General features: G+C 41.8%; 2 protein-coding genes across 6 annotated transcripts in view; one reads left to right on the top strand and one right to left on the bottom strand.

Annotated features, from left to right (window-relative positions):
• The first annotated feature begins 2,623 nt into the window (after positions 1–2,623).
• On the top strand, positions 2,624–8,323 carry mien1 (migration and invasion enhancer 1). Its single transcript, XM_088623098.1, has 4 exons — positions 2,624–2,782; positions 4,587–4,684; positions 6,355–6,431; positions 7,077–8,323. The coding sequence occupies exons 1-4, from the start codon at positions 2,754–2,756 to the stop codon at positions 7,158–7,160; spliced, it is 288 nt and encodes a 95-aa protein (XP_088479224.1). The 5' UTR covers positions 2,624–2,753; the 3' UTR covers positions 7,161–8,323.
• Positions 8,324–10,146: 1,823 nt separating this feature from the next.
• Positions 10,147–27,383, bottom strand: part of LOC148638528 (MAGUK p55 subfamily member 3-like) — a 42,661-nt gene continuing 25,424 nt past the window's right edge. Inside the window, exons 12-20 of one of the 5 annotated variants that reach the window (XM_088623093.1) lie at positions 27,211–27,231; positions 25,052–25,093; positions 23,527–23,592; positions 22,047–22,202; positions 21,369–21,449; positions 18,057–18,150; positions 16,686–16,794; positions 15,155–15,280; positions 10,147–14,653 (exon numbers count right to left, since the gene is read on the bottom strand). In XM_088623093.1, the coding sequence (XP_088479219.1) occupies positions 14,474–14,653; positions 15,155–15,280; positions 16,686–16,794; positions 18,057–18,150; positions 21,369–21,449; positions 22,047–22,202; positions 23,527–23,592; positions 25,052–25,093; positions 27,211–27,231 (875 nt within the window). In that variant the 3' untranslated portion in view covers positions 10,147–14,473. The remainder of the gene's footprint in view (positions 14,654–15,154; positions 15,281–16,685; positions 16,795–18,056; positions 18,151–21,368; positions 21,450–22,046; positions 22,203–23,526; positions 23,593–25,051; positions 25,094–27,210; positions 27,232–27,383) is intronic. The other 4 variants (XM_088623094.1, XR_015931000.1, XM_088623096.1 and 1 more) reach the window with 4 other exon arrangements.

The raw sequence follows: 27,383 nt of genomic DNA, 5'->3' as shown, positions 1-27,383 counted from the left end.
TGGATAGATACTATAGATTTACACTGTCCTTGTGTTGCATGATGCTCTACGATACAGCATGAAGACAACTGTCCACAAGAAAATTATGTTTGCACTGGATAATTTGAAAGTCACACCACAGCTGAGCCAGAAGAACGTTCCAAAATCAGATAAAGAGATTCAGCAGTCAGATTGGCTCATAGCACCAAAACAGTGCAGAATTCCCCAGGCAAGCTGGGGGTAATAAATAACTCTCTACACAGCCACATGCATAGTTCTTCATCTCTGTCCAAAGAGCCCACCAGATAGGAAGTACACTTGTCCCTTGTCAAAGTGTGTGTGTGGGGCCTCTTTCCCGGGAGGAGGATGAAGTTCATGCTCTGGTCTCATGGGGCCTTGTAGTAAGATAAGCAGAAAGAGGGAGAAACAGATGGAGAGGGGAGAAGATACAGGACCGGGTGAAAAGTGTGAAAAGACAAAGCATCGACTTCACTTCTCCACACACAAGGCTGCTCTCTGTACCCTGAGCCCAGCCTCCAAGACGGCTCGGCACTCCAAGAGAGTGAGTTCTGCCTTCTCCTTTGAAAACATACAATATCCCTTTTCACTGGATTCTCACAGCAATGCTTCAGGACTGGAAATGGGGGTGGGGATATTCTTGGTCCCATATTCCATGAAATCAGAGGCACTTAACTGAAGCTCTCATTTCCTCGGTTTTGTCGGGTTATTTCTTAGGTGTGGCAGAGGGTGTCAAGGTCTGAGCACAGCTTTATTTTCTTTGTGGATTTCCGATTTAAGCCGAGCACAAACCAACGCACGCAGACTCTTCTGCATCTTGAAACTTGGGCCACAAGCTCTGAGATGCTAAGAGGAAATCGGTCAGTTACACTATTTCAAATGGTCTGTACTAGAACTTTTACTAAGTCATGGGTTAGTGTATAAACCATATAGTGTATATGGTGGTGGGCTTCTATGGGCCACAAGGAAGAAGCCTTTATCAGAAGTGAAACAGCAGGGACGTTTAGATGACTTTGATTTCCATGATAGAGGTAAGCTGGGCTCAGGCTGTAACGAGTAAATTTGTAGGAGATAATCAGAGATTAGTTCCCAAGATGTTTCTCAAGAATATGGGACAAAGTTGAAACTGATCGCTGACACCTTGTATGTTTAGCAGAAAAGCTGTCATAAAGAAATTAGAATCCTTTTCGATGAAGGAAACAAAACAACAGACCCAGACAGTGTGTGGAACCTAACTGCTTGTAAACGCTAGCTGAGATGCAATGCAATTTTCCAAGGAAAAGGCAGCCCTGTCACTGTTTGCATTTCATCATTCAAATAGCTTGTTTTCTTCTGCATTCTTTAATGCTTCATAATGACATCCTGTATAGGGACAGGATGGAATCACAGTAGAACAGCCCAATAATTGTAGCTCTTTCCTTCCTGAAAATGTTGCTTGTCAGTCTTGTGATGGATGATGAACAGCAGGCTATCAGTGGAATATGGCTGAGGTGCTCTTTCCACATCTTCACTTAGACTTGAATTTCATCCACCACTCAGCTACCACAGAGGTTAAATGTGCGGACTGAGCTCTCCACAGATAGCACAAGAGCCCCCTCTAGCGGTCTTTCATCAATTAGACGCTTACTATTTGTATTACATCACGAAGAGCTTCATGCACTTGCTTTTACTGTGTAGGAACATTTAAAATTTGCTCATAGCAAATAAAGAGTGCAGAATGCAAAGTGAGATGTGAAATCCCACCTGTATCTTCACTCAGTAGATAACGAAGTATCTTTATACTTTTTTTTATTATCAGTAAACACTACCAATTAGACCAATTAGAACGAGTGGGGTTGTCCACACTTTCCTGGTCCGTTCGTCAGTGCCTGTGGTGTAAATGTCAGCCCTCTGCAGAGGCTCTGGTTCAATTCGCTAGAAATGCCTCATGAACTGTGTTGTGTTGGTGTCTGCTGCATTTTATGCTTGGTGATGTGCCACAGTATTAAATTAGTTTAAACCAAGAAATAGATAATACTTTTCCGTGACACTTCTAGCCATCCAATATAAATGGACAAAAATATAGTTATATATTAGTGGTATTTTTATTTCTAGGCTATACGAAGTGCAGTCTTTGTGCGAGCTGGTGGTAGGAGTGCCAGTGAGGTGGATCTTTTTCATAGTTTTCGCTCTACAAAATACACGAATTGTAGTAAACGAACATGCATTTTACGAGGCTGTTCAAGGGCGAAGAAAATGGAAAAAGTTGTGAGACAATACCATTAAAATGGATTTCTCCGTTAAAATATATTTTCAGTATTTTGTGGAATCATACAAAACTCCCCCCGCCCATTTTGATACATTCAGTCACCTGAACAGGTTCTTCTTCACTAGTAACATTAACTGTATTCCTTGCTAAATGCGAAATCAGAGTCTGTATTCATCATAACAATTCCTTGATTCTTGGACACTCGAAGAAGGCTCCACAGCCGAGACGTCGTGTTTCTTTTCGTCTCGTTTCAGCGGGGGATAAACCTTTACTTGCCCCTTTCCAGCCTGTGCATGCTGACGCAGCTCCCTGCTTGAACTACATCATCATAACCATACTGCATGTTCACGCGGAATCGTCCCCGGTGGACAGCGCTCAGAGAGCAACGGCAGGGGGCGCCAGGGAGCTGGACTGACGGGCTTGTTTGTGTGCAGCTCGGGTTCCTTCACAACCCCAACCAGGAAGAAAGAGACGGCAAGCAGGTCTGCGCTGCAGGAGAGAAGGCAGAATGGGCGTGCGAATCCGAGTCGAATATTGGTGAGCGACTTTATACTTAATTTCCATTCCGGCAGGAGCAGACAGAAAGGCGAAATGGCATTTCAGGGTAATAATCAGTAGTGAGACAAGGTAACTAGCTAAACCTGCGATTTGGTCGTGTTAAATGTTTACCATCTCGTAGACAACGTCTAGGGGATACGGGCAAATGAATTCCAATTGCGGTTAAAGGTATTCAGATAATGTACTGTATCTCACATGTCTGGTTTCTCAGTGTTTAACTGTCAAGAGAGGGTTTTATATTATATTGCCACCCATGCTTTCCTGCTTTGTCTGCATGCAGCAGCTTCTGTATATCTTTTTCGTGACTACGTACCTCACACCGGTTTGCTATCTTTGATATTTTTGTTTCAGCTTCAAAAGTGAGTTTCGTTCAATCTTGAGTTTAAAAATAAGACTAGGAATTGACATTTTACATGCTGTGCAGGTGAACTAGAGTACTGGCCGTGTTAATATAGGGGTCGTTCGGACTCGATCGCCATTGCGGCTCCGAACAGCGGAGCCAAAATGGCGTCTGTGTGATTCTGTAACCTGTTATTAAAGAGGGATTGGTTGGAAGTGATGCAATTGTTTTCTAACAGCTGTAGTACAAGTCAATAGCTAATATCAACAGAAAGAAAACTGACTCGATAAGGGAAATTACATTTTTTGTAGAAGTTGTTTTAGATGGGTAGTACTAATATCCCAGTATCCCATATACAGTCTTTGAGGTACAATAATTATATTCCAGTCACTTACTCTACAAAGCGATAATTCCTTATTCCTTTTGCACAATCTGTTGGTCTTGTAAAATGTTACAAGCTCTTATATGTATTGTTTTGTTATAGTGCAAGAGCAATGAAGTAGTCATCAGAAATTCATCAATTTCCCTTCGGGATCAATAATGTCTTACAGGGTACTTACAATCATAACAGTATCATCAGTCTTGCTTGTTCTGATGAAGAACTCAACTGTAACGTCTTTTCAATTTGTTTTATAAGTGAAGAGCAGGAAAAGACAGTGCTTTTGCTGTCATCGATTGCTGCCGGGATAAGATGACTGCACTTTGATCCTCTTTGAAGAGGCCCAATGAATCTTGTTTGTGTGTGGCGTTGGCATGGTGCTGAAAAATAGTTGATAATGAAAGCGTCATCCAGTTCAGGGATGTGGGGGAGCTGGAGTCTATCCTGGCAAGCAACGGGCACAAAGCAGGGTACACCCTGGTTGGAGGGCACACACACTGATACCAGGGCTAATTTTCTCAAAAGCCCATCAACCCACCAGCATGTCTTTGGACTGTGGGAGGACACCGGAGCACCCGGAGGAAACCTGCGAGAACACGGGGGGAATAAACAACATGCACACCCCACACAGATAGCATTCCAGGTCAGGAATTGAACCCAGTGCTACCCACTGTGTCGCCATGCTGCCCTGTGAGTGTACTCTGGGACGGAAAAAACTAAGAAACACTGTTTCTGAGCATATTTATGCTTGTTGTTTATTGTTTATTACTGTTTATGCTGTCTGTGAGTAGTGTTCTGTAACCCATGCTTGTATCACCTCAGTCAGTTTATCCTTAATTTGTACCAGCTAGACTATGATAGTGCCATTAGAGCATTCAGCATGTTTTCGGTTTCTCTGCCCACTGTCCATTTCAAACTTCTGAGTCTACAGACCCAAGCGGCAGGTCTCTATCCTAGAGAAGCTGCCAGCAACGGCACTGTGGAGTTGAATGTCATTCTGTAGTTTGGCAGACACTCACAGGATACATGTTTCTTCCCTCTCTCCCCCCGCCTGTCTCTCTCAGTGGCTCATGAGGCTACGAGCCCCGCTATCAGGAGCTAGCGCGGGTGGTGACCGGCGAGTTTCCTGATGCGGAGGTGTCTAGCTTCGTTGGAAGAACAGGTAACATCTCTTACTTCCTTTAGGGTTTTGTTTGCATTACATTTGAATAAACACCCAGCACTCCAATGATCACAGAGTAGCAAGAGAAAGAGGCATGCCGGCATAGTATGCTAAACCTGTCACAGATCTAATAAGAGTCCCATAGGGCCTGAGCTCATCTAGATTTCTGGAGCTCGAAGCAGGCTGAGAGCAGAAGACTCCCCAAGGGACGAAACACTGGTGAGCTGCAGGTAACCCAAGCAATTACTGATGCGCAAACTATGAGATAAACAACTAGAGCTCATTAATGTCCCGAGGAAGGCTTGGGTGTGCCACAGCATTGACAGGTTCTGGCACTCTAATGCAAAATATTTATGGAGCAGAGAGAGTGGGCGGTAAGCTCATCAGACAGCTTTTGCTCATTTTTGGGGGGCATCCCCTTTACAACTAGTTGAGGTGTGCGGTTCTTCTTTTTTGAAAATACAACTAGTACAACTTTTGGAACAGATGTATGAGAAAGTATTATATTGCACACAAAATCTGCAGCTACTGCTTCACAGGTATCATTTCTGAAGTTCAAGGTTATGTAGCAGCTTTTTTAATTCCATTTTGATCTTAAATCATTAAAGTGGCTCTTTATCGTCAGTGTAGTTCCCAAACTTGCTTAGTCTCTGAGCTCTGATGAAACCAGAGTGCAAGGTAATAACACTTCTGTTCTTTCTGTGTGACCAACCACATGGAGTGGATCAGCAATGTGTCAGTTTTTCCCATACTGGAATTAGTACATTGGTAATAGGCAGATGAGGCATAGTTTTTTGTTTGCCCTACTTTTTCCATTCATGGCAAATTGCATTCAAAACTTTTCTGCACGATTCAAAATAATGCAAAACACACATAGTATAGTTTGGGATAAACAAAAAGTCAAGAATTCTGTATGTAGCAGGTCTAAAGAATCTAAAGGCTCAGTCTTAACAGGTGGGTTTTTCCTTACTGGGCAAAGTAGTCAGAGATGGTAATGATCTTTATCATTTAATGGCCCCAAACCTGATTTTTGTGTAAAAGTAAGAATTATTTATATGTTGTAGTCCTATTTCCTTCTATAGAAAAATAACTATACTGTAAATGTGTCATTATTGTATAACTGTTTACAGGCAATGAATCTTTGAAATCCTAACGGGTCTCTCTTAATCTATTTTGAATTAATCCATGTAGAATATTCTAATTTTATTGTGTTATGCAAAGCATGCCTACTTTTTTGTTAGATACATACAAAAATAAGTTGTATGCATTCTTAAGGATGACAAGTTACATTCACAGAATACTGATTCGGCAAAAAAACGGACTTGAATTCAGTGAGAACAATACCTTTATTAACTTGCAAAGGCATAATTTGCAGGTTATGCACTTTGAATATGACGAAGAGTCCATTTTTAAATAGCACATAACTCACATCGGGATCTTTGGGCTGGAGTGTCTGGCCAGTGTCAATCTTGATTCTGCATTCTAACGTCTTTTGACATGACTGAAGTTCGGCCAGCATCTAGACAACAGGGTGTCAGATTATGGTGTTTGCAACTTGAAATAAATATATTTCTTTGAGCAACTGTATTTGAATTCCAGCAGAAGTATAACAATGTAGGTGTGTTCTTACATAGTCTCTGAGTCATTTGAACTGCATTTTGCTGTTGTAGGCAGCTTTGAGATTGAAATCAATGAGCAGCTGGTGTTCTCCAAGCTGGAAACCAGTGGCTTCCCTTATGAGGATGACGTAAGTATTGTTATTCTGGGCTTCGGGATACAAAATGCCTTTAACATTGTGGTAGATCTGAAGTAGCTAATGAAGAACATGCTCTGTATACCACCACGTCTGAAAGTTTGCCAGATCTCTTGTAGAAAATTGTTACAAACTGGAGATGAGATGTTCAAACAGCATGAAATTAAGAATTGGCTGGTCTTTAAACTAGAGTATGTGATGCTGGATGAGAAAAGCTAAATGGTTAGATACTAAGTGGTATTAAAAACATAACAAATGACTATTGGAGATGAAGTGAGAATCGTATCTGGAAATCCAGCTGTGACATCATGCATGTATTCATTTGTTCTTGGAGAGACTGAATTTAGACAAAAAATGCACCAAAGGCCTGTTATCAAGGACGTGGGTAATTACCCATCTAAAATCCAAATTGCTTGAGTATAAAGCAAAAATAGCAATTTTCACTTCACTGTCCCAGTACTTGTGGAGGGCACTGTACCTAAATTTAAGATGACTTCTGAAATTATGTTGGAACAAACTCTGGAGTGAACCCCTGCTTAGTCATGAGCTCGGTCTGAGCAGTGTGTGAATTTGGTGTAGTCAGGGTCATGTCTCGAGATTTACTGGGATGGTGTCTGGCTGTTGTCCCTTTCTATTCAGATCATGAACGCGGTGCAGAGGGCGCACGATGGGGAGCCGGTAGAGAAAATCACCAAAAGCCGGCCCCCCTGCGTCATCCTGTAACCGGGACAGCAGCATCTCAGCCAGGTCCAGCCCCCTCTTCCCCACTGAGACCTCCAGCATCCAGGGCAGAAACCCCACTGACCTCCACCATGCCTCCACATTGCAGCCCAGTGGAGGAAGAAGGAAACGGGAGAACATCGCAAATACTGCATCTTATGCAAGAGAACTTCTCACACCATTAAAATATTCAAACCCTTTGCGCTCTGTTGTCCAAAAGGGTGTAGTGAACAGATCAACACCTTTTGTGAATGCTTAGCTATTCCTATCCACCTCTGCGCCGTGACAGAATGCATAAACAAACCTTTCAGATTAATTAGACACAGTTTTCCTTATGCGACAGAATTGCTGGTGCAGGCTTCTGAAGGGAAAAGAGACTTCGATTAAATTGTTTTTCTAGATCAATGGGGCTAGTCAAAGGCGTTTCTTTGTAATCATAATTTATTTTTTCTCCTGAAGGTCAGATCTCTGGTCTTTTTCTGAGTTTTACTGAAGTGTTGGTCTTGCAGGGTTTTGATAGGTAGAATTTACATCCAGCCATTGTTTAACCGTGAAATGGAAGGACACCTCTGTTCTTAAGTTAACTGCTAAGTGTCCAAAAGGTATTGTAAAATTTAATTTTCTAAAAATGTCCAAAACGATACAGACTTGGTAGAGTAAATAGCAAAGATACCTGGAGATATTTGAATGGAAGATGGATAACAATAGCAAAGGGGTGATACAATGCTGGTGAATTGTTGTTGTATAATAGATGCAGTGTAGCCACCTGTTTGTGTCTTTAAAGAGAAGATGTTACTGAACGGAACACAGTGGGAGGTTTCAGTGACTCTCCTGGGTCCGGTCCTCTGGATGTCAAGTCATTCATGATTACTTTAGCTGAAACATGAAAGTTAAGGTATGAAATTGCCAGACCTGGTACCCTTAGATCAGGAACAGACCCAGGAGAGGCCAGAGGGGATCCTTTCCTCAAACACTCAGACTGAGTGGCAGTCCAGACCCTGTGAGACAAGTCTGTTCTGCATGGCTAAACACAGCCCGAGGCCAAGCTAGGAGCACATGCCTGTCTTGGAGAGTAATATGCTGTATGTGTTTAAAGAGTTTGTTACCGCAGTTATCTTTATGAATGATGGCATGAAGTAATAAATGTCTTTTCTGAGCAACACAAACTGTCTTCCAATTTTTTAAAGCATGAAGATTTGTACAGAGATACGCACACGCATACTCTAGCCCCCAGCCCTATATTGTGTGGATATTCAGCTGGTATCTGTGCAGCGTAGCGACAGCTGTGCTTTTTATCGAGATAACATGTCCTCCCACTATAAAGTCAGCAAGGTGATATTTGTTAAAGGAACACTAGATGTCAGTAGCAGATTGCTTGCTTGTGTGACTGAAGGGGAGCCTGGGAAGTTATTTAATAAAATTATTGTGCAAAGGATACACATACTGTTAACTAGAGGGAGGACTGAAATATTGGGACCTATATTGCCATTAGTTTTTTACTCCATTGTGGACACAAACCTGCAACTGTAGTGACCCCAAAATCTAGTCCCTCCTCCCACTTCCTGAATGATACCCTGTAGAAGTGTGTGTGTGTGTGTGTGTGTGTGTGGGGGGGGGGGGTTTACTAGGTTTTTCCTTGCTCACACACCCTGTTCTGCCTCTTTCCATTCCATTTTTCCAAGAATGCTGTATGGCACATCTCGTGATCCCACTTTGAAGTCTGCCTGCTTCTTCATGCTGTCTTTGTGATTGCTAAAGGTGCTGCAGTTCAGGAAACAAGAAATATCGTGCTGTGCTCTCAAACATGCCAGCCACTTCACCAGGATGTTCAGTAAGCTTTTACAAAATGTCAAATTTACAGAGAACTGTTGTGCCCACTGAGAGGAAGAAACAAGAAGTCAAATAACTGACAATTCAAATATTTCTAAAATAGAAAATAATTTTGATGCTGTAGGACCTACCACCCTTACATCTTTTTATTAGCCTGCTTAAATTTCAGAAAAAGTAACAAGGAAAACCCGATAGAATAGGGGGAAGACAAACTGCTGTGTCAGAGGCGCTGAGATGGGTGATTGGATACCCTGGCCAAACAGGATCAGCCACGTAGGTTTGCTGAAAACAGGGGAAACAACTGCTTCCAATTAAATAATGGTTTCTGGTTAAATGTGAATCGGGGAGAGGGAGAAGGGTTTGCTCTCCCTCCCCTGAAGGGTATGGTATTCTAGAGCTCACAGATCCCAAAGCTGAGGGAGAATCTGCACCTGTATGGTATGATTCCACTTACTGCCTCCTGTGCAAAAACCCTCCGGCGAGAAGGGAAGTGGTAGCCTGGGTTAAGAAAAACATTTTATTTCAGGGTGCGCATTGGTGGTATAGTGGTAAGCAAAGCTACCTTCCAAGCAGTTGACCCGGGTTCGATTCCCAGCCAACGCATGGACAACTGTTTTAAAGAAATTTAATTGACAGCAACTACTGCTGCATGCTGTATTGTTGTGCATTTGATAAATAAATGTTGATTGGGTTGCCTGGGGAAAGGAGCCCAGTTTCAACCTGGTTACTGAGCGGTTTCCCTGCAGGGAAAATGTCGTTATCAATCCCAGAGGTGGTCACGGTAGGAGAAAAAAGAAGATTATACAGAGAGAAAATACAATGCTATTGATATAATGAGAGAAACAAATGGTTTATGGTTCAAGAGGAAATGAAACTCTCCTTGGACTGTCTGTTTTCCTCTGTTATTTCACTAATGGGAGTACAGACAATGTCAATATGTACAGCATGTATGGTTTGTTCATCTTCAGGAAATCCTGATGAAAAGCTGTTCAAGGTGTGGTATCTGAAGTACAGAGAAAATTCAGCTTTAATTTACAGTCCTACTCCTGTAAAAAGGGATGAGCAATACGTAAACATAATATTTTAAAGAAAAATACTGTATTGACTGAATATACTGACATCAGAACTGCCAGGCGGCTCTAGAAAGTGTTCTGAAGAATTTAATTGGTTTTGAAGAAAAAAGGGTAGATTTATTCGTATTAAATGATATTACATAATCATATTTTTACAGTAATTCTGTATAATTATACAGAATAACCAATTGTTTCACAACATAATATCTTCACTCTTTCCTTATTTCTCTTAAGAGGCACCAAAAAGTTCTGTTTCCTCGTGATTTAGTGGGTATTTACAATAATAATTATTAGAAATAGTACGAATGGAAAACTAATCTGGGAATACAGAAAAGCAAAACATCACTGTTGTGAAAATTTTATGCCACTGATATTTTACTACAGCTGTTCTCACAATCACTTTACAAGTCCCACATGGAAGATCATTTTACAAGCTACAGTACAGGTTTACTAAAACATTTTCTTTCAGGTCTTATTTTTTTACAACACAGGGTAAGCTTGAAGATCAGGCATCCAGTAGCCACATCAAAACGCATTCATACAATGTGGCAGACTAGGTTGTATAGTACTAATATACTGTAAGGGGAACGAGTAGAATTCCACTGATAAGCTTGTGATGACCGAGACCCCTGCTGGCCAAGATTTATCACTGTATAAAGACGAGAAGAGAAAACCTATTCTGGAAGAGGATTGGCATATCTGATTTACAAGAAAGCGAGATCTGATCTTTAGCTCAGATTACAATTATAGTATGGGCTAATAGTTGTACAGCTTCTTCATGTTTGCCTTTATAGAAAGGTCTCTCAGTATTTTGCCTTTTGCATCTTTTTTCACTTTCCAAAAAGTTGTTTTTTTTCCTAAAGATCAAATATCTGGGATATACAGTAACTATTCAGATTAAGTTACCCCCTGATGGCTTGAGAGCTATATGGTACACATGCCTGATTGTGAAATTAATGCCTCCAGATTTTGTTAAAGGAGAATTTGGTCTTCAGCAGGTAGTGTATCTGAGGAAGCAGAGGTAATGAGTCATCATCCAGGGTGGAAAACAGCTAGAATCCTCACACAGGCCAGTGTTAGCACTGGTGAAACCCTAAAGGGAGGTCTTGGCCAGCGTGCTGACTTAGTGATTTGTTAGTTCTGGTTATTTAAATGTTATTCCTTTTTAACAATGCAATAATCAGGGTCTGTTTTTCTGAGTTCTCTGTATTTTTGTTTTCCTTATCCCCATCAATCATGGGTTTGGGTATAGGGGATTTTTATCTGCATGAATGAGCCCCTGAGTTGCCACTGGACATCATGAACCCTAGTCAACAGTCTCCACACATCTAGAAATCCATATACAGTAAATGACAGGGGACCCTGTGGTATCAAGTCAGAAAATGGCTTACCTACACAGTTTTCCATTGCATTTTTACCATCATTTCATATGGCTAAACAGAAGTAATGTGTGTGTTTTTCCCTGTTCACTGGGTAGCTTGTTCCATTTTTACCCTGAATGTCCCGGAGGTAAGGAAGCACCACATGGTTGAGGATCTTGTGTTAATAGCAGACTAGCACGGATGTCACATGAGGACTACTGATGCAACCAGGATCCACACTACTGCACGTCTTTAATCCGAAAGCAATTATTTATCTTTCATTCAGTCCTGTTACCCATCCATTATCAGAAACCTGCTTATTCCCAGCAAAGGTCACATGAGAGTATAGGGTACATGCCAGAACCACACCCTGGACAAGACACCAGTCTATCACTGGGCACATGGCAGGTCCACACCCTGGACAGGACACCAGTCTATCACTGGGCATACCCATGTTGATAAATTACAGACACAAGATAATCTAGTGTATCTTTTGGAGGTACAAAGAAACTGGGGCACCTGGAGAAAATCCACACAGACACAAGGAGACCATACAAACTCCACTGAGAAGGTGCCCCAGTCTGGGATCCTACCCAGGCTGCAAGATCCACATTCGTATTGCAATTAGTAATCCAGCATTTCTGAAGTCATGATTCTAGAGGTCTGAGATTGTTCTGTGAATGAGATACATACACAAACAAGAAAACAAGTGGAGTCCGTTTTTCTCACTCTGATTGGTCGGTAAACTAAAAGCTAAGTGATTCTTTGTACAAAGACACATCCCCTATTCTCTATCCTAAATTCCCTTGCTCTATCACTATCCCCTGAACCTGGGATAAGTTTTTCTTCGTAAAACTATAATGTTATTTTTATGGCATAAAGTTTATGGTTCTGGACTCATAACTGGAAGGTTGTGGGTTCAATTCCCAGGTGAATCTTCTGATAAAAAAACAAATAAATTGGTAACTTCCCTTGAAATAAATATAATTTCTGCTATATACTTCTCTATTCTGTCTGCACAAAGTCCTCTTTATTAGATTAAAGACAAATGTATGGGCTATGGTTCTCTTTTAGAGCTTGTCAGTAAGATATATAAAAATTCACACTGAGAACTGACCTCAATCTATTTCCCACTGGGAATGTTGCTGGAAATCTGGTTCAGAGTTTTTTTTATTTAAAGTTATTAGGGTGAAGACAAGTGCAGTTTGGCCAACGCATTATGTCACACCTTTCCCCAAGAGATACAGAATAAGAATAAATTCCCAGTTGCAGTTTTGGCAAGGCCTGCATGCAACTACAGGAGCAGTCAAACAGCTTTCTGTCTCAAAGGAAATTTTCCTGTCCACCTTATGAAAGTCACCATAAAAGATGAAGATGATGATGCCATTAGCCAGCTGTGAACAATATCCAACAGACCTTGGCGTACTATTGGCTTAGTGCCACCAGGACGTGACAAACTTAAACCAGTCTGGTATCATCTTGCTTCTCAACACAAAGCTGCCTGGTTATCAGTGACAGCTTCATCTATCTATTATCCAGCACTCTCACTATTGCAGTTGTAATAAGAACATAAGAAAGGTTATGAAAAGAGGAATCAAATATTTCATCAGCCCATCTAACCCATAAGGTTGTTAAGCAGCGAACTGATTTGAGCGTCCCATCCAGTTTGAAATAAGCCATTGTATCAGCTTCAACAAAATGGCTGGGTTCCATACTGCCAGATTCCTTTGAGTGAAGAAGTGCCTCCTCTCCTAGGTTATTCCCTGTAGTCTTCACTTGTGTCCCATGGTTAATGTTACACTGTTCATTCTGAAGAAGTCCACTAGGTGGACTGTCAGTGCCTTTGATTTTGAATTCTTGGGAAAGGTCCTCTCTTTACTGTGGGGTTTACAGAGGTAGAAAAGGCAGATGACAGGATGCATTATCTTCATCCTCTGAGTGTTGGCATGAGCATTGCTGCAGTGGGGTCTGCTTTCGGCTGGGGGGAGCAGTTTCTCATTATGCCCAGTAGTCACCTGATGTACAGAAAAAGTCATTCACTCACCCGGTCGGATCACAGATTCTACACCCAAAGAACAGAGTACAAACTCCAAACAAACTGTGCAGTTTTGTTCCAGATGAGATTTCATTTTTCATGAATGAACCTAATTTTTTCGGGATACTTTAAAAAATTAGTTTAAAAATCGATATGTGGTTGTTCTGAGGTTAATTAATCCCTTGCAGCAGATTCATCAAACTCAAAATTGGACACAATCAAGTGTGGGCCTCTAACTGGGGTTTAGTAATTGTTGTTTGGATTGTTAAAATAAGCCACTGTTATTTCTTGTTTTTGCACTTAAAAAGCAGGAAACACTTTATGGCTTTTTCCAACCGTCCTGATATAAAAACACATTTCAATAGGGACAATGAAACCTGATGAAAATAAGTATCATCCCCTTTTTTCTGTTTTAACATCAGACTCTGGCTACACCACTGCAAGAGACAGCAGTTAAGGAAGATCCGTTCTGCCTGGTCTAGGTCCAGTCGAGGTCCTCTGTCCTTCTTTTTACTCTACAGATAACACTTCAGCCAAAGTGAACAGACCTGGGATTGTAAAGAGGCTGTGTGGAGGAGAGTACAGTATATTCCTGTCGATCAGCAGTTTCAGTTCACATGCCTAAGCAGACAAATCCATTTTCAGACCAGTTTGATTTGGCTTCTGCTGAAGAAAAGGTGTTTATATCTCAGATCCCATATAAGTCCAGATGTGTGGAAACCTGGACATACTGTATATTAGGCCTGGAGTGCGTAGATCTGCCACCTCTTTTTGAGGTGAGCTAGGAGGTGCAGGAGTGCATATCTGGATGTCTGAATGGTCTCTCCATGTTGTTACTCAAGCTTTCCATCATCATTCAAAGTGACGTTTCCCCTCCAGTTACCCAGAGGTCACTCTTGCAGCTGGTCTCTAATAGGGCTACAGCATGCGTACTGCTCCCAGCTTCACAGCACCAGTCAGAGATGAGGCCCAGGGGGCCTCCTGTACAGAGTCAATGGGATCCCTAGGAGCAGCTGGCTAGGTCCGCACCCAGCTGACTGGCACCCAGAAGGCCTCCCGCTCCAGCCTCTCCAGGATGGACTTGAGCTCGGCGCAGGCACTCTGCGTGTCCTCCTTGATGAGCACTCTGTCCACCAGATGGCCGTACTGCTGGTCAATCAGGATGGCTGACTGTCGCATCTCCTGCAGGTCTTCATCCTAAGGGGGTCAATACGATTGTCAAAGGGACATGGCACTAAGAACTAACCAGGCGGGCACAAGCACGGTGCTGTGTGACAGCTAGATGAGGTAAACGAGCCTCCAGATGTTTGATACACTCACTTACCAGAACAGTAGGAGCTCCCCATTCAACTAGTAGAACCTCAGGGGTTCCTCCGAGGTTTGTACAATACATATTGCACTAGTTTCGTGCTTTATCACTTGGGCACTATTGCACCCAGTACAAAACGTTGTCTAAGAAAGTGGAAGTTGGAAAGAGAAGGCAGGGAGGGAAAGAGAAGGAAGGGAGGCAGCTGCAAGAGTGTAGCTGGGGTGGAGGGAGGGGGTCTGCAGAGTTGGGGGTAACTAGCGAGTATTTATACACAGGAGAGCAGGTGTGCGAGATTAGAATTTGACCTTGTCCAGAACTTCTGTTAGTTTACATCATTAGCCAGGCATCAAGCAGATGTGAGAATTCGAGACTGGGTTCAGGTCCCTTACCGTGATCCTGCCGTGTTCCCCAGCCCCTGGGGAGGTTGCACTCCGGCGGTGGCGGCTCTCTGGGATGCGCGGCTTGACGGAGATCACGTAGGGTTTGAACTCTGGCGTGCGCAGGCTCCTCAGTGCCTGTGGGACACGAGAGTGTGTGAGAGGACCAGACAGAGAAAAAGAGAGAACAGGGAGAGCAGGAGTTAGCTTTATCAAACGGCACCTGATTAGAAAACAATGAAATATCAGCCAGAAATGTCATTTTCAGCTAAGGGGCAGCACAACTGCTACCCTGTCAAATAGTTCTGGTTTTGATCCTTGACTAGAAACAACAAATCCACCCATCTGTTTAATTACCGCATCATCCAGTTCGGGTCATGGGAGAGCCGGAGCCTATCCTGGCAAGCAAAGGGCAACAAGGCAGCATACAGTCTGGATGGGACGTCAGTCCACACACACAAAAACAGACACGCACACACTCCCACCAGGACCAATTTTCCCAGAAGCCAATTAACCTACCAGCATGCCATTGGCCTGTGGGAGGAAACTGGAGCACCCAGAGGAAACCCACATGAACAAAGGGGAAACAGACAAACTCCACGAGAATTGTACCCCAGGAATTGAACCCAGGGTTGCATGGCAGCAATGCTGACCACTGTTTCGCCATGTTACCCCAAACCCACAAATCAGAAAACTACAATTCTATCTTTTCAAAACACTGCAGATATTGTGTATTGTATTTCATTTCACTCCAGGATTATGCAGATAATGACGATGCAGATTAATTCTCCGTGCAGAAACAGACACTGAAGATGGTAAATGCCTTTGTTTATGTCAATGTTATCCCTGTGGAACATCTCAAGTCAAGACATTTGTTCTTTATTAGCATACAATACCCTAGTGAATCATTCTGTAATTCCAAACAGTTGATGATCTGAGTGGAGCATTAGTAAGAGAGATCGCTGTGAGGTGAGCATAAGAGGATGAGACAATGACACAATTATTTAAGTACCCTTGGGTAAGACGGTAAACAACAGAATACAACAAATGACCCTTACACAGTTTTGCATTCTAGACCTCAAGTTTTCTCTGCTGATCCAGCAATAAAATTAAGTAATTTGTAGTATTCCTAATCCACCCAACTCTCTACTGAAACCCTCATACTAGATAGCATAGATCAAAGATGACAACAAGTTCTCGTCTGCCAAAATGAATGCTCAAAGGCTTAGAGCAGATGCAACTCTCACTGACAGTACCACAGGTGCTGTCAAGCCACAAAGGGTACTGTTGTACAGCAAAGCACAGGATATCAGGTCAATGTCTAAATCCAGTGCTGGGTCAACTCACAAACGAAAACTGGAAGCCCCAGTTACCTATGACAATGACATAGCTCAGATTCAACCTTGCAACCCCTGCAATGCCTGCCCTCCAGGTGGAACCCAAATCACGTTAAAGGCCCCTTCCAGGTCTGAGTTTTCAGAATAAAATTTCCCGGGGCGGTCTTCACCCTGCTGCCAATTTCTGTCTGGGAGAGGTTCCTTACCTCTGGCTGTACATCCACCAGACAAAGTTTGTTCTTCGCTTGAACAGACCGAATGGCCTCCAGGCTGGTTCCGTACTGGTTCTCCTTATACTCCCCATGCTCGATGAACCTGAACAAATACAGGAATGATAGCAAGACGCAAGCTGATCCTTGGATTTGTGGAGGGCAACTGCGAACAAGAGTCTGCTCAGGCTAGCCCGATACAGAGTTAGCACTGAAATGATGAACACTTGTCAGATGGGCTCCTTCTGTGTGTATGAGTTATATCATAATAAAATTGTATGTGCTAGTACTGCATGCGTGCTCCATCTTTTCTGTCTTAAGGAAAACAAAAAGAATTTGCTTTGGTCGGAAGAAGACAATTAAGTCGCAATTCTGTTGTCTTACATTTCCTAAACTGTATTTGGAGTTTTGTATTTTTTGAACAACAGGATGAAAAAAACATGAAAGACATGAAAGACATGAAAGCTCCTATTCCTGGTTATCCGTGTGTGACTCACAAAACCATTCGCATGTGTGGGAAAAAATCTGAGCCTCCTTTCAAAGGGAGCCATTTATCACAGAATAGTTGTTTTTCTTGAGCTGTAAAACTTGATTCATGATTGATTATGCTTTTTTTTAAATTTTTTTACATAACGTCTTTCAGTAGACAAACCATAATTGATGACAAAGGCGCTCCAGTGAGCTGCAATCTGACCGTGCAAACACAACACAGGCTGTGAGCACAGGAGCTGCAGTGGTGAAGATTCTGGGTTTGAAATTCAGAATATTTTAAACCAAAACACACGACACATCAAAACCTTGCAGGACTTACCAGAGGTCTATCAATCCCTATAGTAATTACTATCATCTTAATAAATCTTATTACTGAGGGGTCCCCCATATACAGGACAGGATGTATATACGGTACGGGTGGCACTATTTGCACCAAGATAGTCATGAAATAAGGCATTGTGCCGTGACAACTGAATAATGCCTTTTACTTTACTAAAAGCACTCTGTTTTCACAATTCATAATTGGCCTGGTAATCAAAACACACGTTTTCCTTTGCTCTCCAAAGAAGCATGTAGCATGTGCTGTTACCCTCAACACAATGGGAGATGGTTGTGAAAATGTGGTCAGACATAATGTAGGGATAACAAAGCAGAGTAGCCAGGAGGAGAAACAAGGATGAATGGGATTTTTTTTCCTTCATTTGTTGTGGGAGGGAGTCTGCCAGAGGCAACAGGGTTTTAAATTCTAGTACTACAAACATGACAGGCTGAAACTGAAATAATCCCCAGGTCTCTGGAGATAATGCTGTGCAGAACCGATGGATGCTTTGCTTCTTCATGCAAGCATACCTAACGGGATTAATTGATCAAACCCACTTGTTATTCTGAGCGTCTGCTTCAAACATCTGCTTGGAGACAAAGTGATACTCCACGCCTTCTTTCTCGTGGCTTTTTTTGGGTCTTGTGGTATCTGGAAATGCAAGGCCAGGGGCTCCTTTAGTGACTGCAGGTACTGGACAATGGGGGTCAGGGTCTCAGACAAGAGAGGAAGAGCTCAGGCAGGTTTCTTCGACACGAGCACTAGCTGAACTGCTGAGTGCATTACAGTGCAGCTTTCCCGCAACACCAGCAGGGATGGAATCAAGACTCCCCTTGCACAGCAGGCTGTTCCAAAACTCCACAACAATCTCTCCCAACCGAATGTTTTGCAGCTCTGCGCCGAGGATATGAAAATATCAGCCTTTTGATGTCAGCCCCTGTAGGATGCCCAAGGCTAAGTTAACGGACACTGCTGTGTTTGTGTTTGTTCCATTTGGTGCTCTGTGTCGTGACACTTTTTATGCAGCACATTAAAGACACCTGCTGCTTTATTCACAACGCTGTACTGCGGAAGTCTTGCTTTCATCCCTTACTTCAACACAGTAAATATGGCACATGGGTCACTCAATATAGAAGGCAATTGAAATGTAGTTTAAAACTATTTAGAAATCATTGCTTACATACAGACAATAAGCACATTTACCCAATAGAACAAAAAAAAAAGACTGGAGACAGCCGCAATCCGGAACAACTCAGTACTAGAAAACATTTTCTTCCTAACACTGACAACTAAAGAGACCCTCAGCTACTGCTTCAGGGGAATTCTGGATTTGTTCATTTATTGCCAAGGCCATTTGCCAGGGGTCTATTCATATTGCTGGTGCAGTCATTTTCTTCAGATTGTGTTTGGAGTATAACTGGAGTGAGCTAAATTGTGTACTGCTACTGTTGTTCAGGCTATACCTAAACTATATTATATTACATTATGTTTTCTGAAACCTTTTCTTAAAGCTTGCGATTTCTTTTCAATCTTAAACATTTTGTCACAGTCCAGTGCAAATAGCAATGTTTGCTTCAATTGTGCACACTACAGGTAATTTCCCTGTTGTGCTAAACAGCCTGATGTTGCAGGAGGAGAGTGAAGTAAGAAGTGGATTTAAATCCCTGAAACTCTCACATAGCTGAAACCATCTCAGTTTGACCAGCATTTTTACTGACCAACAGTTTTCACATTTCTGGACACTAACTGAAAATCAATTTTCTAACAGTTTCATCCAATTCAGCGTCATGGAGGAACTGGAGTCTAACCTGGTTAGCAACGGGCACTAGGGAGGGCAGACCCTGGATGGGACGCCACTGCCTCACAGGACACACACAGACACACACACACACACACACACACACACTCACCCCAGGGCCAATTCCTACAGAAGCCAATTAACACACCAGCATGTCTTGGACTGTGGGAGGAAACCCATGCTAACAAGGGAGGAACATGCAAACATGCAGATACTGCAGTACCCCAGGATTCGAACCCAGGACCCCAGGGCTGCAAGGCGACCTTCTTTTGCTTTATTGCTGGCAATTCAACAGAGGTTGAAAGTGCATTCTGTTTACTGCAGTGCCACTGAGCCAGACAGAATCATCCAGAAACAAGCTAAACTCCCACCTCCTCCTTTCACACTGTCTCCATCAATCAAGTCAGCACGAGTGACAACGTCAGCCCCTAATCTTTAATCTCTTCTCTCACATGGGTACAAAACTCTTTTGTACTTTTCAAATATCACTAAGCATCTTACTGTGATGAACGGTTAGTCACGTTGTATACACACATGGTAAGTTTCCATTCTAAGGACATTTTTTCACACAAAGCCAAGAGGGTCTGCTGTTGAAGCAGCCGTCCCTGAGACGTGATGATCAAGCTGCCCACTGTGAATTTAATTAGAAAAGGAAACATGCTGGAAATGTTTACTAGTTGACCTGAGTAGACAATATGGACAGTAAATATTGGATATTAGCATATGCAGCATGTTGATTTTAATTAAAATGTTGATTTTAATTTAAAATGCTTTTAAATTAAAAAGTTTTACATAAACTTGATTTTCAGTTTTGCTTGGAACATATGGTATTTTTTAGCTCAAGACACAAAATGGTTCTGATATCTCAAAAACCAAGAGATTTATACAATTGTTTTAAAAATCTCGACCAGGTGTTTCAAATACAATTCAAGAAGGGTGTTTTTTGCCAGCCTGATTAGTCAATTAAATGATTAAACCTAATCATTTTCTAAAAACAAATATACAGGAATGTTCACATAATCCTTTCACGTTTCCTTTAAGTAAATTACACAAGGCATTCACTTCATTATACAGTAGGGACAATTACCTGTAAAAAGTCCTGAAGGAGAAGTATTATATTTATGCAGCTAATTATATAAGTAGACCAACTATGGAACAGAGAATGTGGGTGGACCAAAACCCAGAAGACCACTTGAACCAATTGAACTGAAGACTGCTGTTATAGAAGTTTTCAATGGATTTCTACAGGCAGACTTATTGCTACTGCTGTTATTGAAAGTTAATTCATTGCGTATGTAAAAACTGTCAAAAACACATATATTTCATATGGTGTATAGATAAAATCAATCGTCTAGTAACATTCATTTTAATGTGCAGCTGTTCTTTGGGAAAAGGTTTCTATATAACATTTTTGTGAATAGCTTATTGATGCAGCCTTCACAAAGAAGTATCACATCTCCAAAACTCCTCGTTCAGTTTTTATTCTTATAATCTGGACATGCAGCATTTTAAACAGCAGTAGAAAGCAGATATGCTCCCAGTATTCTCTAAATTAAAATTGCTACTTTAAATGACAATTACCACTGTTTTTGTAGGTATGCTTAATAAAAGAATGATTAATTATTAAAAATGAATAACTTATTACCAGTACATCTCAGGTTTTTATTGATATTTATGAATGCGGCTTAATATTCGTTAATATTTCATGTTAGTTATGAATAGTAACGTCATTGTTATTACTATTGCTGTGTAATAATACATGGAACGAAACATTCAGGTCTCATAGAAATTGTAAGATTTGATCATCATGATTAAGGGATTATAATGTTGCATTACATAATAAACTGTTTCTAAGTAATAGTTCTGTCCACACTGATACTTACAAAAGAGGGGCTTGCAGTATCTGTTTTTATTATTACCTTTCCTTGTGGTAGAAGTGTTATGAGGGCGATCAGCAGCAGTAATGAGCTGAACACAGGAGGCTCAGGTCTCCTGTGCTCATGCTTCACTGTGTTATACAACTCTCTCAGCATGTGCTTTCTCTCTGAAACAAGGCCACAGCATGACTCACGTGGAACTGCTACTCCATAGCGCTGAGGGTTCTCTGCAATGACCTTCTGCTTCAGCTCATTGATCCGAGCTCCCAAAGACCCTGCAGTATTACAGGCACAGATCAACATGTCTTCAGTAGGTGCTCAGGTATACAGTATGCGTCTTTCCATAAAGATGAGAACTGCACTTTATCTTCAGCTGCACAGACTACACCTGTAGATCCTGCCTTATACTTATAGATTACTGTCCCAATTTGCTATGTTTCTACTGCACATCTTTTATTCTTTTAACTTGAAAGCTGTGGAAAAGGTATTGTGTGATAACACTATATAACCATCCATATTCTGTATCATTAAAAAAAAACTTCTGCAGCTCTGCTCTCAAAGCTCCTTCAGAAATTAAAAGTTTAACAGCTCCATCCAGGAGGGTGAAGTCCTGAACTACAGAGCAAAGTCACCAAGAATCTCACAAACTGTCAGCTGAACCTGCATTAACCAATCCTCTCAGGCAGTGATTGTGTGCAGTTTACAGACTAGAGACCTCTACTATTAACCTTCGTGATACACTTCTGTCATTGACCTTCTACATGTTGTTGAAAGCAACAGAATTACTTTCCCTGAAGTGAAATCCCCACACCTCTCCTGTTTCCAGTAATGATATCAGTAACGTGGAAATAACAGTGGGCCTACTGGCTTACCAATGAGCACAACAAGCCTGGGCCTCTCATTAGGCTTCTGCTGGTACCGTGTAACCTCTTCATAGGTGAGGAACTCCGGCTCGCTGGGATCGGGCAGCCTGGCCTCTGCATTTTGCCGGTCCTTGCGACTCAGACGGAAACTCCTCCGAAGGCCAGCTAGCAGAGAGACATCCAGACACAGTTTAGAAGACTTAAGCCAGCGGGGTTCTGCTACAAATACAAAGGACAAATCAAGTTCATTCACTTCTGTTATTTTAATGTAGATGTATGGACCAAAATGACTACATTTTAGTTTCAGTTAACTACTTTACAGGCCAGAGTTAGGCCACACACATTATATGTATAGTACATATGTTAGGCAAAGCCAGAGTATTGGCTTCAACATTTATGGTTGGGTATCTTCCATACATCTTCAAACTCTTTATTCAAAGGGTTGTGAACAACCTTTGTATGGCACACACACACAACACAGCCATGGTCCTGAAGCTGATTCCCTGGCCTTCAAGAGACGGCTGGAGGGCTCTGCCTCCTCTCGTTTATAACCTTTCTTGTGTTTTTATGTTCTTTAACACTATTAATCTCGTGCTATAATAATCACATGGTTTGAAAAAATCTAAGATGCTCTTTATGTCACAAATCCAATCTTAACTATGAGTACTGTGTGCTAGTGGGAGATGGGGAGAAAGAAGTGCTTCTAACAAAAAACAAATTAAACACAAAGAGACTCGTGTCATAATGGTCCACCTGATACAATCTTCAGACAAAAATCCAAAACATATTTAACTACTAGGTTAATACTGGTTTCTCTATAGATTATAAAACCAAGGGAGATAATCCCATTTCTTAATTACTTTTCTTATCATTTTAATATTTGTATCTGCTATGGTTGATCTACTGTATTTGAAGACCTCGATAACAGTTTATGTTTCATTAGTTCCACCCACATCATCAGTCAGGTCACACTGCAAAGCTGCATTGAAATGCTGTGTTTTGGGTCTCCTTCCCTTCCATGAGCATTTAGGAGCTGGGGAGGATTTGTGTATAGAGATTATTAAAATGTAAATTTATAAAAATCAGGAATTCTTGACTCCAGTCCAGCTTTCTGCCTATTTTAAATTTTCTGTCTGTATGCCAACTGACACTGAACCACTCCTTTGTGAATCTCAGCATGTGATTAACTTAAAATATGGCTGAAGTTTGACCGGCACAGTCGATCAGAAGGTCAGGTTTTGGCAAACATCAATGAGTGAAAATGCTGTCTCGCACACATTAACACAAAAATCAAACCCATAAGGATACTCGGATCCACATCGCGAAAGGGTAAAAAAAAAAAAGAAAAAAAAACAAGCACATATGAGCATCCTTGAGAGCAAATCAGGCTGAAGGTGATTGTAAAATAAGAGCAAAACCTGTATTTCCTGGGAAACAAATTAAAATCAAGCAATGAGACAACTGTGCCTAAATAAAATGGTAACTGTACCTGTGTAAAATTCCCAGGAAAAAGCTTGTCCACAGGACGGCGCAACTGGTTTACACTTTGGAGAAACTATAACTAGTATTAGACCATTAGACCAACTTAACACCTCCAGGAAAACGTGCATTATCTGTGCAGCGCTTCCAGACTCAGAGCCTTATTCTTTCCATTCAGGTGCACAGTGTTATTTTTCCACACAGCTCACACAAGCAGGAGCAGGGCCTGTTTCATGATCTAAACAGAAGTATTTTGCCAAATAAACTGCAGTCTATGTACAGTGTAATACATATTATTATAACTATACTGTATGTTTATCTGCCTTAATCAGATAATGTCTTCCTCTCACATGATCTATCATTTGTGACTTTATTGACACAAACATTAGATTTGTGATTGATTGCTTTTTAGTGCTTACAGCTTAGCTTTATTTTTTACGGTCTAATTAGAATGTCTCACATTTTTCAAAATTATTTAGCAGTGTGAGAGCAGGAGAACTGGTGATATACAGGTATCCAAATATGCCAAATCTAAAATTGATTTCACATACAGAGGTGTTGATCAGGATGGATGGAGGTCAGCGCAGACAGGCTCAGCCTGCACAGTAGAAACGCTGTGATGAGGACTACTGAACTCAGCTTCCTTTTTCCCCAAGTCTGGGAGAAAGGTCAGCTGCCACTACTCTGAAGAGCTCTACCAATGACAGCAACAGCTGCAACTATGATAAGTGATCTCAGGGAAACTCTTGTTCAAGGTTCCCTGTCAGCAAGACCTACTGTCCAAAATGTTTTGTCAGCTCAGATCTTGTTTAGATCATCTTAAAAGACCCAGGAAGTATTGTACCAGGGAAGGAAAAGAGGATAGGATATGAGCAAAGGAGAGAGGGAAAAGTGCATTCTGACCTTTATTTTTATTCGATTTAAAAACAGTTTCACTAAACATGATTATTTCTGTGTCCAAATTTAAAAAAAGAGATCCATAGGGATCGGTGGTATTCCAAATGAAGCTAAGCCACTTAAGATCTTAGTCACATCAATGTCTGTTGAAATATGCAGGACACAATTTAATGAGTCTAGTATCATGTCAAATAAATTTTAGGTCAGTAAATAGTTGTTCCAAGGTCCCATTGGACTGGATGAAACTAAAGTAAACATCAAGATTTTTATACAGGAGGACAAATGCCAAAATGAAGGTAGCACTCATTGAAGGGCATTTAGTACAGAGTTCTGTCCTGTCCACGATTCATCAGCCAATTAATTAATTTGTCAGTGCATTTTATCATCAAGCTCCTCATTCACACACAGGGAGTTAAATGATTTTTCAGATTATATTTCTTTATTTTACAGTTCTTTGAAAACGGTGATCTGTGCTAAACCTCACAATGAATTCAATTCTCTCTTATTGTACTACTTATTGGAGACCACCCCACCCCCTTTCCGACAATTCCCTTCTCCCCTTGCGCCCCGGGTTGGCCGCGCTTGCTCAAGACCGCTGAGCTGCTTTTGGCAAAGAAGCTAAGAAGGCATGCGCTCACCTATGTACTGTCCATTGAAATAGCCCTCACAGTCACAGTCTTCTGTAAGGAAGCAAGCAGGGAGATAAGTGGGGTAAGCAGAGGGAGAGAGGTTCTGGAGACACTGTGGGAAGCTGGGAGGTGGTTTCAGGGTGCTGGTGCAGGCAGGCAGGTGGGCAGGCAGGCGGGCAGAGAGGCGGCCAGGTAGCCTCAGCTTAAAAGCAGGAGGAGACCATTACAGAGATGCCAACAGGACTGCAGGATCTGTCCTGGCCTGAGGAAGGAAAACAAGCAGCACCACAGGCACAGGGCCCCCTCGTCAGATAAGCTCCTTCCCCTTGAAACCCGGCGATCTCACCGCCAGGACACCAAGGACCTCCTCACCGACACCAGGGATCACCAAATGTTGTGTAATCAGCTCAGCGTGCAATTGTCAGGCTTGGCAATTATTGCACTGTGATCGCGGAGCTTTCCTGCACTGTTTATATAATCAACACATGCTCAATTTTGCATTTTAATCTCTTTCTGGGTGACCCATTGCTTTTCCTTAGGATGGTCCTGCACACACATCGTGGGGGGGGGGGGGGATTTTAACAAAATAGCATAATTTTAACAAATACAAACACATAGCAATGACAACTTGAATAGCAAGAGACTTTCAACCACAAATCAATATGATAAGGAATTGGAAACAAGTCAGTGAAGTCGATACAGAACGAACTGTGTAGAAAATACAGGCCTGGATCCCACTACAGACTACAGGCTACCTGCATCACTCCCTTTGTCAGTGACTCTGTGGTGGGCTTGGGTTACCAGAGGTCTCGAATAACTTAACTCTTCAGATCGTTTACTTCATGATACTTCATGTTTTTATTTCTTATACTCTGCTAACAGCGGATGGATATGGTGGGCTCTGTTTTTAATATTAGGCTTAACCTTCTTAGAAGTACTGTAGCTTTTAGATATTTATTATATAAAGATTGTATTTTTACTTTGGCTGAGTATACTTACATACAATGTACCAGGGAAATACCAAGCACCAGCGGGGAGCCACACTGAGACACGCCCCTCAGACTGGGACAGCTCCTGTCACTTTATGTCCGGTTGTGTAATTAATTTCCCTGGGTGCCCTTTCCTTTCGTTCACGGGTTTGTCTTCCGTGCAAATAGCAGTGTGAGCCGCTTGGTCGGTGCAGGTTTATAGCCTCTCGACCATTCTCATTTCAACTCCCAACATTAAACATAAGAATCAAATGATGGAGTTACGTGATTAGGTTAGGTCTTGGTACCTGTTTCACGTAGGGAATCTAAATTCCTGTTTACCTGTGTTTACCTGAGCAGGAGCTGTTGCTGAATTGTGTAAGAGTGCCCCTGAAGGAGAACTGCTGATCCTACATGCTGTATACAGGATACATATGGTCATGATCCATTCCGGCCTGATGGAACTGTGCACTGAGTAGCCACACACTTTGTTACAAATGGGAAACAGGTTCCCGTGGGCACTGCCCGAGGACACCGAACAGTTTCACGCTGTTCTGCTCAATGGTGACGCGCTCATGCAAGCTGTCACAGACTCCGACGATGCCCCCATGAGCAGATGCGGCGCCCTGTGGTGTGTGGTGGCACTGTCCATCAGAACAGCACAGCTGCTGGAAGAGTCAGGCTAATTTTCTAAACGACGTTAGAGAAGGAAGCTGAAAAGGGAGAGGCAGAGGACAATCCTAGGCTGCAAAGCAGAAAGAAAGTGTGAAGCACACAATGCTTCAGCCGCCGAGCCTTTTCGGTGGGCTTGAAGAGCACTTAGCAACAGAAAAGCTGTGCACAGTATAGTTCTTTTTTTTGTAATTTTCAATGTGAATCAATTTCTTCTTCTTGATAAAAGCCCTGCATATTAAATGTTCTAATGAGTAATCAAGTGCTTTTCCAAGGATGTCCAGTCAGAATTGTTCCCTGCTGTTCACCAGGAACATAAAAATGATTATATAATGTAAGACTTACTATAATGAATCAACCAGCGGGGTGTTAGTTACAATTACTGGATACACCGTTCTTAATACAAAACATTGATTTTCTCCATAATTCTTTATATCAAAGCAGAACTTTGAGCTCCATAACTATGTTTAAATAAATTGATAGTTAAAATGAATTACAGTTATGTATTTTAAGAATGTCACTACCCACCTTTGTCACAAGCCTGATCATCTAAAGTTTGCAGTAAAGGAAGAAAAGCACACACTTGTCATTGATTAAGACATTGTACACAATTAGAAATATCCATCGTCACCTCAAGTTATTATTATAACCCTGCTTTCCTCTAAAAAGAAACAAAGGCAAATATCCTCCAGTACATGAGG

This window comes from Lepisosteus platostomus, chromosome 28 (assembly GCF_059453375.1).
Source record: "Lepisosteus platostomus isolate fLepPlt1 chromosome 28, fLepPlt1.hap1, whole genome shotgun sequence".
In the NCBI taxonomy this organism is placed as follows: domain Eukaryota; kingdom Metazoa; phylum Chordata; class Actinopteri; order Semionotiformes; family Lepisosteidae; genus Lepisosteus; species Lepisosteus platostomus.
The sequence above is the reverse complement of the archived record's forward strand: the minus strand, read 5'-3'. Positions and strand labels throughout refer to the sequence as shown.